The sequence below is a fragment of the Bufo gargarizans genome, chromosome 7, assembly GCF_014858855.1.
Source record: "Bufo gargarizans isolate SCDJY-AF-19 chromosome 7, ASM1485885v1, whole genome shotgun sequence".
Classification (NCBI taxonomy): domain Eukaryota; kingdom Metazoa; phylum Chordata; class Amphibia; order Anura; family Bufonidae; genus Bufo; species Bufo gargarizans.
In genome coordinates, this window is record NC_058086.1 from 72,545,757 (window position 1) to 72,559,695 (window position 13,939).

Here is a 13,939-nt window from a genome sequence, read left to right on the forward strand (position 1 = left end):
AAGCGGCGAAAGGAATAGGCACGGGCATTTGAAGGTTTAGCGTGAAACATGTGCTTTGATCTGCCCTGTGGGAGGTGACTACTTTTATCGCCCATAGCCTCAGAGATAATCTCATCTAACCGGGTCCCGAATAATCAGGATCCAGAAAAAAGGAAGGGCTGTAAGGGAACGCTTTGACGATGAATACGCTGCCCAAACCTTAAGCCACAATTTGCGCCGTAAGGCTACAGCGAGAGCCGATGAGTGGGCAACAAGTGCACCCGCGTCCAAGGAAGCCTCACACAGATACTTCCCCACGATTTGCAGGCCCAAAGATTGGAGCTCAGCTAGAGGGAGGTCCGCCGCCAAGTCCTGATTTAACCGGAGTGCTTACTCAGAGACCGCCTTAGCCACCAAGGCGGAAGCAAAAATGGGACGAAGTGCTGAGCCACATGCTGCGAAAACGAACTTAGAAAAGGACTCCATACGGCGATCTACGAGATCCTGGAGCAATGAGCCATCGGCCACAGGAATGGTGGTATGTTTGGCGAGACGTGCGACCGGAGGATCTACCTTAGGAGGAGAGGACCACTTAGCTACACAATCCGCCGGAAAGGGATAAAGTAGATCAAGTCGCTTGGATGTAGTAAAGCGACGATCTGGATGGTCCCACGCCTTTGTAATGACAACCGAAAAGTCGTTGTGTAAGGGAAAGGCTTTAGGAGATTACCTAGGCTGTCCACCATGGAAGCAATCTTGGAAAATCCGGATCCATATCAGAGTCAGAGTCCCTAATCTCCCCGTCGGACAGAACTTCCCCTGGAAGGGAGGATGCGTCCGAGCGTGACTAAGGTGGGGGTGGAGATGCTGAGGCTTCAGAGGAGGAATGATGTCCTGCTCTGGGCTGCTTGTGCGAAGGTCTGCTCCCAAGTTGTTCGCCCGAGGAAGGTGCGCAGGCTGGGGATTTATCAACCAAACGACCCATGAGGGAGAGGGTGGATTGGGATATTTTCGATAGGTCCTCCACTGCCCGGGATAGGGCATGGGCCCAGTCCAGTTCCACGCGGTTAGGGTGGTCATGCAGCTGCGTAGGCTTGGGAGGCAGAACCTGTCTGGGCGCACAGCACGCAGAGCATTCAGAGTCTGGCTGGCCACGCGGGAACTTAATTTTGTATTTAGTGCATGCATAATAGGTGGCTGGTGGCATGCAGGGGTCGCTGGCTGCTAACCGAACCCAATACTGGTCTCAGGGCTGGAGAGGAATGTAACCGTCCTACCAGCTTGCAGGAGATCCCAGGTCCTGTGTTTCCAGTAGAAGCGTGCAGCCTGAATCAGCGCGGGGATCGCGATAAGGCTCCTCCCACAGAGCCATGGCGGGAAGCATAGCCACGCCCCTTAAGTCACGGAGGGATGCGCCAAATTGCGGCCTATACTTCCGATGAAGCCGCAACCTAAATTAGCCACTCGCGGCCGACTGCTATGCACTTCCGGTCGATTGGAAGACGAAGGGATACGGAGCGGCGCGGGCAGGACGCCCGCTTGCCAGGAACGGCCGCAGAGACCCCCCGGCGGCCCGTTGGAACAAAGCTGGGAGCGGCCGCAACCTGAACCAGGGGGAGGCCCGAAACAAAGCCAGAGTCTAAGGTAGTGCGGTGGCCGGCTAGAACTAACGGTGGTGCAAGGGGAAAAGCGGCAGCCTCTATAAGGGCTTCACTGTGGTCTGAATAGAGTGGTCAAGACCAGAAGTGAGAAGGATGGGGATGTAAAATACTCACCTATTCCCGATTACTCACCCAATCTTTTCCTCTTCTCTTCACCCTCCCTCAGTGGACCAGCAGGGTCACCTCTTCAGCAGCTGGCACACGAAGTGGCAGGAGTCTGGTATGGCAGGAGGGTCTTGTCGGATCCAGGTGACCCTTTGGCTGGCGGGAGGCAGGAGAGCTAGGCTGCCCTGGTCCACCTTTACTTCTTGGGGGAGGTCGGGTAGTGAGGGAAACCGACACCGGTCTTGCTCCCAGGGTAGACAGAGAGGCTAGGCGACTCTGTTTCCCATACCTAAAAGGAAAAAAATAAAAAATAACAAAAGGAAGCCGCCCGGCAAGCAGGGAGGTCTGCCTCCTCCTACGACACTAAGCTAAAAACTGATATACTCTCTCTGGGCTGGAGACAGTATAGCCAGCAGGGGAGGAGCTAACACTTTTCAGCCTAGTGTCGCCTCCTAGTGGCAGCAGCAGCTATACCCACGGTCCTGTGTTCCCCAATGATACGAGCGAGAAATGGAAGGGTTAATAGTTTGCATCAATTAACAAAATGCAAAGTGAGCAAAAGAGAAATGTAAATCAGCACTGCTACTTCTCGGTACACTTGCACACAGTTTTTGTTGGAACTCGGCAGCAAGGTTGTTCCAGACATTTTGGAAAACTAACCACAGATCTTCTGTAGATGTAGGTAGAGAAGCCGGTCGGCACTCGCTGGATGCATGCTGCACGGGAAAAGAGCAAACTCCAATGTAAACATATAAGGAATCCCAGCAGCTGTGTCTTCGACAATATATTTTATTGCAATATTCAGTGTGTCCTACAACCAGGACGCTTTTCGGCAAACATGCCTTTATCTTCGAAGACACAGCTGCTGGGATTCCTTATATATCTTCTGTAGATGTAGGCTTGCTCAAATCCTTACGTCTCTTCATGTAATCCTAGACAGACTCGATGTTAAGATCAAGACTCTGTGGGGGCCATATCATCACTTCCAGGACTCCTTGTTCTTCTTTACACTGAAGATAGTTCCTAATGACATTGGCTGTATGTTTGGGGTCATTCTATTGCTGTAGAATAAATTTGGAGCCAATTAAACACCTCTTTGATGGTATGGTGACATGGATAAGTATCTTTGCAATGGATCTGTCTGCATTTCTAAGCATTGAGGACCCCACTTATCCTAGCCAAATATGCTCCACTGTTGACTGCAGACACTCGTTTTGTACCACTTTAAGCAAACAAAGTGCCTTCTGTTACAACCAAATATTATACATTTTGACTAATCAGTTTAGAGTATCTGCTACCATTTTCTGCAAACAAGTGCCTAGGTTTTTGTGCATAGTTGAGCCTTTTGGCTTTGTTTCCTCGTCGAAGGTATGGCTTTTTGTCTACAATTTTTCCATGAAGACTACTTCTGGCCAGACTTCTGCACCAAGTTTCCTTGACTGACGATTGCATCTACGTTCCTGAACATTGCCCATTTATTTGTGCTTCTTCAGAATAGCTTGAACAGCACATAGTGCTTTGCTATAGCCTTGCTATAGCAGGCTAATGACCCCAAACATACAGTCAATGTCCTTAAGGACTGTCTTCAACATAAAGAAGAACAAAGATGCCTGGTGTCACAGATTCGCGAGGGTGGACCCTCTGTGCCAACCAACCAGTTTGACTTGGGTCTAACCCTAAGGGCGTAATCCTGGCACTTCCCCAGTATTCACCCTTTAACCTCTGTACAGGGATCTGGACTTTGCTGCTGGGAAACAACCAGGACGCTACCTCCTGGAATAGTCCCGGAGTGGTTGGTAGCTGACCCACTGGTGTCAAGGACTCCGGTGCAAGCACCAGGAGCTCAGGATGCCAAAAAACGCACTAAAACCACAAGTATGTGTGAACAGGCACTTATACAGGTTTTTGGGGTCCTGGCTGTATAGAAACATGTAGACACAGGTCGAGGCTTGCAAATAGAGAGGTAAGCAGACTCAGCCAGGGCAAACAGGCTGGAAACTTTGGGCCTGGGGCCTTGACAATAAGGATGAACTAGGTAAACAGAACTTGACACTGAAAGGTAGAGTTACTGGAACACTTGGGTGGAGCAGGTAAACACTGGAGAACACACAGGAACCCAGGTGGGGAATAATACAGAGATAACACAGGCAGGATGCCAGAAAATAGCTGAAGCACCAAGGGATCAAGCAAGGCGTAGTGTATATACACGGGCCAAAGTCAGAGCAGGCTGAGTACGGGTGTATTCCAGATAGCAAATCCAAGGTCAGGGCAGACGGCAAGGAGCAGAATCGGCAGACAGGCAGGGTAGCCAGACAAGATATTATACCTTCGATGGTTACTAGACACTGGAAAACCCAAAGATACCTCAGTCTTTGGCCTTTGGCTAGGGAAGGATTTGAAGATGCCCTGTAAGAGGCCACAGGTGAGCATGCCTTAAGGGAACAGAGACTGGAGCAGTGGAGACAGCAGCTTGCAGAGGTCACCAGGTTATGGTAAGTAGCAGGGCATCAGCGGGCACGAACCACTGACCTAACACCTGGAAGTGATGATATGGCCCCCACAGAGTCATTAAATCTGTCTGAAATTACATGAAGAGACAGAAGGATATGAGCAGGCCTACATCCCACAGATGATCTGTGGTTAGTTCTCCAAGATATTTTGAACAAACTCTCTGCCGAGTTCTTTCAAAAACTGTATGCAAGTGTACCTAGAAGAACTGATGCTGTTTTGAAGGCAAAGGTTGGTCTCGCTGAATTGAAGATTTGATTTAGATTATTTATTTGTTTATTTACTTTGCATTTTGTTAATTAATACAAAACTTTTAACACTTCTATTTTTGAAAGCATTTTTTTACTTTGGAGCATTTTTCCCGTACCTGCCTAAAACCTTTGCACAGCACTGTAGGTCATCAGTATGGAACTCCTCTAATATATATTTAAATGAGCAGTTAAAGGGGTTATCCGACTTAAATAAATGTATTCTAATTCCTCTTATTGTAGTCCAGTGAAAGTTTCATAAAATCACTTTCATAACCTATCTTTCACTATTTGGCCAGTTCAGTTCTTGGTCATGTGACCCCCGACGTCAGCAAGTCGGCTCTGGTGATGACGTCTCGTTTACAGGCTTCTCCCTGCTTGAGGGAGTGGCCAGGCTCTGTAAACGAAACGTCAGAGCCTCTGGTGCCCTTCCCCCTCCAGCTCTTCTCACACTGCCTTGGCTCTGGTATGCGATCGCTCATGCGCAGTACATACCAGAGCCGAGGCGATATCTTCTCCGGCAGCAGGGTATGTTTCTCCCTCCTGCATTCACTGGGGCTAGAGGTGCCAGTTTGTAAACGTTCCCCTCTGCATCTGGGGATCGTTATTACAGCCCTGCCCTTCCCCCCCCCCCCCCACTAGAACACATTGAACACCCCCTGGGAAATATAAATAAATAATTGGCCATCATTACTATCATCATCATCATTATTCAGCTATATAAAATCCCTATCTGCCACCAATATATGTATTTATCTAAGCAATATCCATATGGAATATATATTTGAATAATATAGATATTGCTTAGATACAGATAATGCTAATGATACTTTCACACTAGCGTAATTTTATTTTCACACTAGCAGCAGTACGTATCCGACAGGCTGTTCACCCTGTCGGATCCGCCCTGCCGCTATTTGGCCGTGCTGCTGGACGGATCCGTTATTGCAATGCATCACAGCGACAACTGTGATTTCGTAGTAAGGAGGTGTCACGACCCTTGGTCATGGTCGTGACTCCTTGGGAGCCGCATGCAGTTGCCCGCGGTTTGGTGTTGTGTCAACCGCAGCTGGGGGCACTTAGTGGTTTGCCTCAGGTGCGGTTGCCGCGGACAACAGGCATGCGTGCGGTTGCCCTTGGCAACATGTGTTTGTGTGCACTTCCTTTGTCTGTTTGTTGTGCACGAGGTCATGTTTGTATGCACTTAGACACCTCCCTTCACTTGCGGTTGTCCGCGGCAACGTCTGGTGTTGTGTGCATGTGGTGGCAGTGTCTCGGCCTGCTGGCTGTTCTTCAGGACACGGTTGCCACGCATGCCGTTGCCGGCGGTAACAGGTGAGTATGTTTGTGTGCTTTTCCCTTTGTGTGGCTTCACTACCTTCCCTGGTGTTGGAAGGGTTAACTCCCTTTCTGTGTGTGTGAGACACTGGGTGTGTCTGTGTGGGTGTGGCCTCTTAGGCCTATAAAGTCTCAGTGTTTGGCATGTGTCAGTGGGGGGCTTCAGCCATGCTTAGCTGGAGCAGCCTCCTGTGTATATCACCTGCCAGTGGGGGCCACCCTTGTGGTCATAGGTTTATCTGTGAAGTTTATGTCTTGATGTTCAGTTGATGTTTTCCTTTGTCTTTGTTTATTTGCAACTACGGATGTCCTGGTTACCGGTGTGTTATGTATGTTGTGTCCTCTAGTTGTTCTGTGGACATTAGTAGTGCATGCATGGGTTCCAGTCAGCGTGGCTGTGACAGGTACGTGTGGAACTAGTTGTTCGCCTGTCATATCTGTATGTTGTATGTGTTTCCCCATTCCTTGTAGCTTGGCCAGTGAGACCCCTGTTCCTCCGTGTCCAGAAGGAACAGGCCGTCTTACCTTGACTCCTAGTTCAGGGACCGGTCGGAGGGTGAGTTAGGGTTCCGAGGTTCCTGAGTATGGGCCCTCCTACCTTCAAGGTCGGCCCATGCAGCTAGGAGTTAAGGTCAGGTTAGGGACGCTTTAGGAGGTGACCTGCTCCCTAATCCTGTCGTCCTGGCCGAGCAGCCTAACATCTTCTGGCATCGCACGGCTGAGGGTTATCCCCATCCTCAGCCGTGACAGGAGGTCACAGAGAGGCACGGAGCATTATCAGTCATGTTAATGCTCCGTGCCTCTGCAGTCTGCATCGGGTCTTGGCACTCTTTCATGGAGCGGATGCATCCGCTCGTGTGAAACAGCCCTAAAGGTGCTTTTTTCCAGGATGAAATAGCAAATCGCTAAGTTAGGCCCCTTTCACACGGGCGAGTTTTCCGTGCGGGTGCGATCCGTGCGGCGAACGTATGGCACCCGCACTAAATCCTGACCCATTCATTTCTATGGGGCTGTGCACATGAGCGATGTTTTTAACGCATCACTTGTGCGTTCAGTGGAAATCGCAGCATGCTCTATATTTTCCGATTTTGACGTGACGCAGGCCCCATAGAAGTGAATGGGGTGTGTGAAAATCGGATGGCATCCGCAAGCAAGTACGGATGCCGTGCGATTTGCACGCATGGTTGCTAGGAGACCATCGGGATGGAGACCCGATCATTATTATTTTCCCTTATAACATGGTTATAAGGGGAAATAATAGCATTCTGAATACAGAATGCATAGTAAACCAGAGCTAGAGGGGTTAAAAAACAAACAAAAAATAATTTAACTCACCTTAGTCCACTTGCTCGCGAAGCTGGCATCTCCTTGTGTCTCCGCTGCTGATGAACAGGACCTGGGGTGAGCTGCTCCATTAAATAGAGCTTAAGGACCTTCGATGACGTCAGTCCGGTCATCACATGGTCTTTTACCATGGTGAATCACCATGGTAAAAGATCATGTGACGTACCATGTGATGACCGGAGTGACGTCATCGAAGGTCCTTAACCTGTATTTAATGGAGCAGCTCACCCCAGGTCCTGTTCATCAGCAGCGGAGACACAAGGAGATGCCAGCTTCGCGAGCAAGTGGACTAAGGTGAGTTAAATTTTTTTTTATTTTTTTTTAACCCCTCTAGCGCTGGTTTACTATGCATTCTGTATTCAGAATGCTATTATTTTCCCTTATAACCATGTTATAAGGGAAAATAATACAATCTTCAGAACATCAATCCCAAGCCCGAACTTCTATGAAGAAGTTCGGGTTTGGGTACCAAACATGCGCGATTTTTCTCACGCGAGTGCAACGCATGACAATGTTTTGCACTTGCGCAGAAAAAATCGCGCATTTTCCCGCAACGCACCCGGCTCTTATCCGGGCAAAAAAACTCACGCCCGTGTGAAAGAGGCCTTAAAGATATCATTATATTCAGTTTAGCTAGCCCTACCTTTAAGGGGGTCGTCTGGCCACGAAAAATTATTTTGATAAGCATCAGAATGCTGTAAATAATGAAAAGAAGCCATATTCACCTCGACGATCCTCCTTTCTCATTCCAACACTTCCCGGTCTTTCAATGGTCTCTATTTCCTGGTGCCTCTTAACACACAAAAAAAGACCACTCAGTCGTCGATCACTGATCGCAGCAGTGACCCACCTCAGCTAGTAATTTGCTGAGCGGATATTTTGTTTGTGTTGAAAAGCAACAAGAAGTAGAAACCAATGGGGGACCATGAAGCGTCGGAACAGGATATTGGTGAGATATATATATATATATATATATAAAAATGGAAAAATGTGGCAGCACCAAAACACAACAGTATAGCGGGTGCTATGTCCAGGGTTATCACTGCTTACCCAACATTTGTATGTAGAAATGGACAGCACATCCAGTAGAGAAATATATTCAAAAAATTTTATTCAGCCACAGTGGCACAAGAGGCAACGTTTCGGCTCAAAATCCTGAGCCTTTCTCAAGCATAAAGACATAAGTGAAACATATCATATAAATAGGTGACATGATTAGGGGGTGGAGTAAAACAATTCATGAAAATAATGTGATAAAAAAGAGTTTGCAAACATAATTACAATAATTCATACAACCATATAGATATTGCAGATGATCATACACCACTAAATGTGATACATAATCGAACAATAATACAGTGGGATAACATAATGTGCATATAAGTGTAAATGCCGCCGATTGCCATCAGCTGTTACATATCAGCATAAATATATTAATTTAATCAATTTTTAAAAAAGAAGGAAATGAGAGGAGCACCAGATGGGAGGGGTGACATACCGCATGTAGACCACGTACTTCCCCAAGTCCGCCATAGCCAAGCCTTGGCGTCTATCGCTGAGCAATGCGCAAGCGTCAGGATGCGTCTCGGCAGAATGACGTCATGCTACGTTCACGTAGTACTGAGCGGCGCATCTGAAGACCGCATCAGTCCTCCGGTGCGCATGCGGAGGACTGATGCGGTCTTCAGATGCGCCGCTCAGAACTACGTGAACGAAGCATGACGTCATTCTGCCGAGACGCATCCTGACGCTTGCGCATTGCTCAGCGATAGACGCCAAGGCTTGGCTATGGCGGACTTGGGGAAGTACGTGGTCTACATGCGGTATGTCACCCCTCCCATCTGGTGCTCCTCTCATTTCCTTCTTTTTTAAAAATTGATTAAATTAATATATTTATGCTGATATGTAACAGCTGATGGCAATCGGCGGCATTTACACTTATATGCACATTATGTTATCCCACTGTATTATTGTTCGATTATGTATCACATTTAGTGGTGTATGATCATCTGCAATATCTATATGGTTGTATGAATTATTGTAATTATGTTTGCAAACTCTTTTTTATCACATTATTTTCATGAATTGTTTTACTCCACCCCCTAATCATGTCACCTATTTATATGATATGTTTCACTTATGTCTTTATGCTTGAGAAAGGCTCAGGATTTTGAGCCGAAACGTCGCCTCTTGTGCCACTGTGGCTGAATAAAATTTTTTGAATATATTTCTCTACTGGATGTGCTGTCCATTTCTACATATATATATATATATATGTGTGTGTATATATATATATATTTAATCATTTTTACAGCATTCTGAGCATTTGATCCTTTTTATTGGCTGGACATCCCCTTGTGCGGATAGAGCAAATATCCTAAACACGGCGCCCTTAGCCTGCCATAGGCCCATCCTGTAATGTTGTGTGTCTTCGACTAAGGCTACTTTCACACTCGCGTTTGGTGCGGATCCGTCATGGATCTGCACAGACGGATCCGTTCAGATAATACAACCGTCTGCATCCGTTCAGAACGGATCTGTTTATATTATCTTTAACATAGCCAAGACGGATCCGTCTTGAACACCATTGAAAGTCAATAGAGGACGGCTCCTTTTTCTATTGTGCCAGATTGTGTCAGTGAAAACGGATTCGTCCCCATTGACTTACATTGTGTGTCAGAACGGATCCGTTTGGCTCAGTTTCGTCGAACGGACACCAAAACACTGCAAGCAGCATTTTGGTGTCCGCCTCCAAAGCGGAATGGAAACGGAATTGAAGCAAACTGATCCATTCTGAGCGGATCCTTTTCCATTCAGAATGTATAGGGGCAAAACTGATCCGTTTTGGACCGCTTGTGAGAGCCCTGAACGGACCTCACAAACGGAAAGCCAAAACGCAAGTGTGAAACTAGCCTAATAGTTTTTTTTCCCCACAGATGCCATAAGAAACTCTGTTGCACCATGTTTGCTCTATTAGACTGATTACCTTCTAAGAAGGCATTGCACCATACGGTGGTACATAGTTTCTTTTCTTGTACAGACTCGTGGACTTCTAGTCACACCATGATCTACCCCCTCGGGTCTATGGAGATGGCAATCTGAGGTATAAAACCTTATAAAAAAGTCCTTCAGAAAAAGCCAAAATGATGACATTCTCATTTCAGTAGTATCTTAGGCCTTGTGCAATGTGAAGGGCATAACACAGTGTTATAACGCAGTTCACACTTGCATTTCAGCATTTTCATCAAGGGTTCCAGTATTTTTCATGACGAAAAAAGTCTTCTTTACTATTTTAGCCGTAAAAACTACTGGAAGCCCAACTGACTCTATCATAGCCATTAGGGTCGATCAGTGTCCGTTTAGATCCATTTGATAACTTCTTCATCACACTGTTGGTGCTCGCATGAATGCAGTCTAAGAAACACACATTATTTCCTGAAGACACAAGAAGAAATAAAACGCCAGACGCAAGGTAAATCAAAGGTTGATAATGCTGTTTCAAGAGGGCGCGATAAAATGAAATACCTTGTTCACTTTGATCTTATATTGTATGTCATTATGTCCTGGGGAGGAAGCGCTGTTTTCACCCATTGCTGTTGCACGAACCACTGAAATAAAAAAAGAAATAGCGGAGGTTAATATTGATATTTTACATAAAAAGTCTCCTAAGCAGATACCTGGCCTCTTTCAGAATGAGTTGACTTGTTTAGAACCTATTCACATGTGGAAGATTTATTGCAGAAATTTCTTCGACTGTTCCATTCATATTTATGGGGCTTGCTGATAGAATCCATGCACATTTCTGCAAGAAACCTGCTACTCTTGGAGGTATGAAAATATTCTGCAAAGTGGACACAAATGGAAAAACAGATGGCCTTGAATCCTTCTGCAGTAACTGTCGGCAGTGACAGGGTTTGGCTCCTGAGACCCTCAGCAAATATTTGATTTTGCAAAAGTTATATTCAGCCAGCTATGCATTTACTATTATATGGACGGCGTAGCACGTGCACCAGACTAAAAGCAGGTGGCTCTCCATCCTAACTCATAAAGGGGAGCAACAGATGCATACAGTACTCCGTGTGCTGTCCGCATCCATTGCTCCACTCCGTAGCCCCGCAAAAACAATATAACATATCTTATTCTTGTCTGTTTTGTGGACAAGAATAGGCATTTCTACAATGGGCCGCCCGTTCTGTTCCGCAAATTGCAGAAGGCACACAGGCAGCTTCCGTTTTTTTTGCGGACCGCAAAAACCTGAACGGTCGTGTGCATGTAGCCTAAAAAGAAGAACTGGCCTTTTTCCAATCTCATACAGACACTTTAAAGGGAATGTGTGACAGATTTTTTTTTTTTTATTTACCAGAAAGGGACACAAATCCTTTTTTTATGATTGTCAATTTTTTTTATTTCCTGAACATGATTATGGAGGAAACCATTTTGCCTGAACTGTTGTTAACAGCATTTACATAGACAAGAGCTGACCTCACTGACTTCAATGGGAGATTTTAATGGGCATGCTCTGTGACCTGCTCAGAGATCCGGAGGAAGCAGATAAGCTGTGATATCCCCTATTATGAATAGTGGATCCTATATTATCTACAGTAGTCTCCAAAAGATAGCAGTCTAAGATCATTAATATTAAGTTTAGTAGAGTAATAGAAAAAAAAAAAAAACAGACCCAACTGTTAGGACATGCATGCCACTCATTCTGAGTAATTGAATCATTAATTGAAAGGGTCGTGCTCAAATTTATAGCAGTGAGGAGTTACATTGGTGAAGTCATTCATTCTGTGGAATAACAAGTGGTAATTTTGTCTCTTATTTAAGGTATGAGGGTGGTAAATATTGTACATGTCGGTTATAGTGCGTTTCCTTATGAAATACTGGGGAAAATGGGTAGTTCCAGGCATTGTTCTGATGAAGAACCCACTTTGATTAAAACATTGATTGGAGAGGAAAAAACATATAGAGAAGTGCAACAAATTATAGGCCGCTCATCTAAAATGATCTCAAGTGGCAACCAAAACTTGAATGGAAGAAAATGGGGAACTACTGTCCAAATGGATCAAAGAATCCTTAAAGACTATATTACACTGGGGCTTTTATCCTCTATACCTATCACTGACGCTGCGGTACCACAGCAGTATCGCGACTGCTGCAAAAAAAACCAACTAATATAAAAAATCTGGTTCTGCGCGACAGTACCCCACACTCCCTACAACGCCATAAGCAGAGGTAAAACGTGCATTCACAGCATCAATCCAACTATACAGTGTCGGACTGGGGTACCTAGGGCCCACCAGTAAAATTTATTTTGGGGGCCCACCATACGGATACATTCAAATATAATAGATAATCTAACAAATTTTTATATGAACATAGGCTGGTGGAGGTGCTGTACATTGAGTACGGTATATGTATGTAGTGCAGTAAATCCAATGTGCTATGTGCCACTTGTGCAGGGGGTGGGAGAATAGGGGCCCACTTTGCCCAGGGGCCCACCGGGGGATTCCCCTGTACCCCTGTGGGACAGTCCGAGCCTGCAACTATACATATAATTGTACCTGTTTGAACTTTGCTGTCACTTTTCTGCGCTTACCAATCCTCTTTTGTATGCTGGTACTTGTATATTTTGTAGAAAATGAGCTTGCCCCGGCCAGTGGCACCGCTCGATGTTTTAGACTCGCTAGCTCGCACTCAAAACCGAGCGCTATGTGACGTCACTGAACTAGGTTACGGGTATCTAGGAGTGTCAAAAAAGCTCCAATGCATTTCGGATAATTGTTATCCTTTATCAGGGATGTAGACTATGTCTCCTAGTGTTCCTTATATAGGGTTCTCCTATTTTTGAATTATTCACCTGTATATTAATGCATTTATTTGTTGGTGCCACCATATTCCCCCCATTTCTAGCCTTCCTATGTATACATTTGGGGATATAATCACCTACTATTTTATCCTCTTTCAAAATGTCCCAATGTTTGTTTTTTAATAATATTTTTAACTAGCTTTGTCTGGCAATTATATTGTGTAATAATAGGCGGTATTTCAAAATGTTCCCCATCATTCTTCTCTCCATTTTCATTCTCACATCTCCTAATCATCATAAAATAATTTATTCCTGTCTTTCTAGTTCAGCAATAATATTTTTTTGGTCTGTTAACCTCTCCCTCTAGCTGAACTAGAAAGACAGGAATACATTATTTTATGATGATTAGGAGATGTGAGAATGAAAATGGAGAGAAGAATGATGGGGAACATTTTGAAATACCGCCTATTACACAATATAATTGCCAGACAAAGCTAGTTAAAAATATTATTAAAACGATTATCAAAATGCGTTGGAGCTTTTTTGACACTCCTAGATACCCGTAACCTAGTTCAATGACATCACATAGTGTTCAGTTTTGAGCGCGAGCTAGCGAGTCTAAAACATGGAGCGGTGCCACCGGCCGGGGCAAGCTCATTTTCTACAAAATATATAGGTATACCAGCATACAAAAGAAGATTGGTAAGCGCAGAAAAGTGACAGCAAAGTAAAACAGGCACAATTATATGTATAGTTGGATTGATGCTGCGAATGCACGTTTTACCTCTGCTTATGGTGTTGTAGGTAGTGTTGGGGTATTGTTGCGCAGAACCAGATTTTTTATATTGGTTTAAAGAATAGCAAAATGGCAAAGACTCAGCCAGTGATCACCTCCAAAAAGATCAAAAAAGATCTGAAGTTACCAGTGAATACTGCTACAATCATAA

At 45.3% G+C, this 13,939-nt stretch overlaps 1 protein-coding gene across 1 annotated transcript in view; it reads right to left on the reverse strand.

Moving 5' to 3' along the window:
• LOC122943127 (metalloproteinase inhibitor 2-like) overlaps positions 1-13,939 on the reverse strand; it is a 61,285-nt gene that overhangs the window by 14,226 nt on the left and 33,120 nt on the right. Inside the window, exon 2 of the mRNA XM_044300596.1 lies at positions 10,709-10,791. Within this exon, the coding sequence (XP_044156531.1) occupies positions 10,709-10,791 (83 nt within the window). The remainder of the gene's footprint in view (positions 1-10,708; positions 10,792-13,939) is intronic.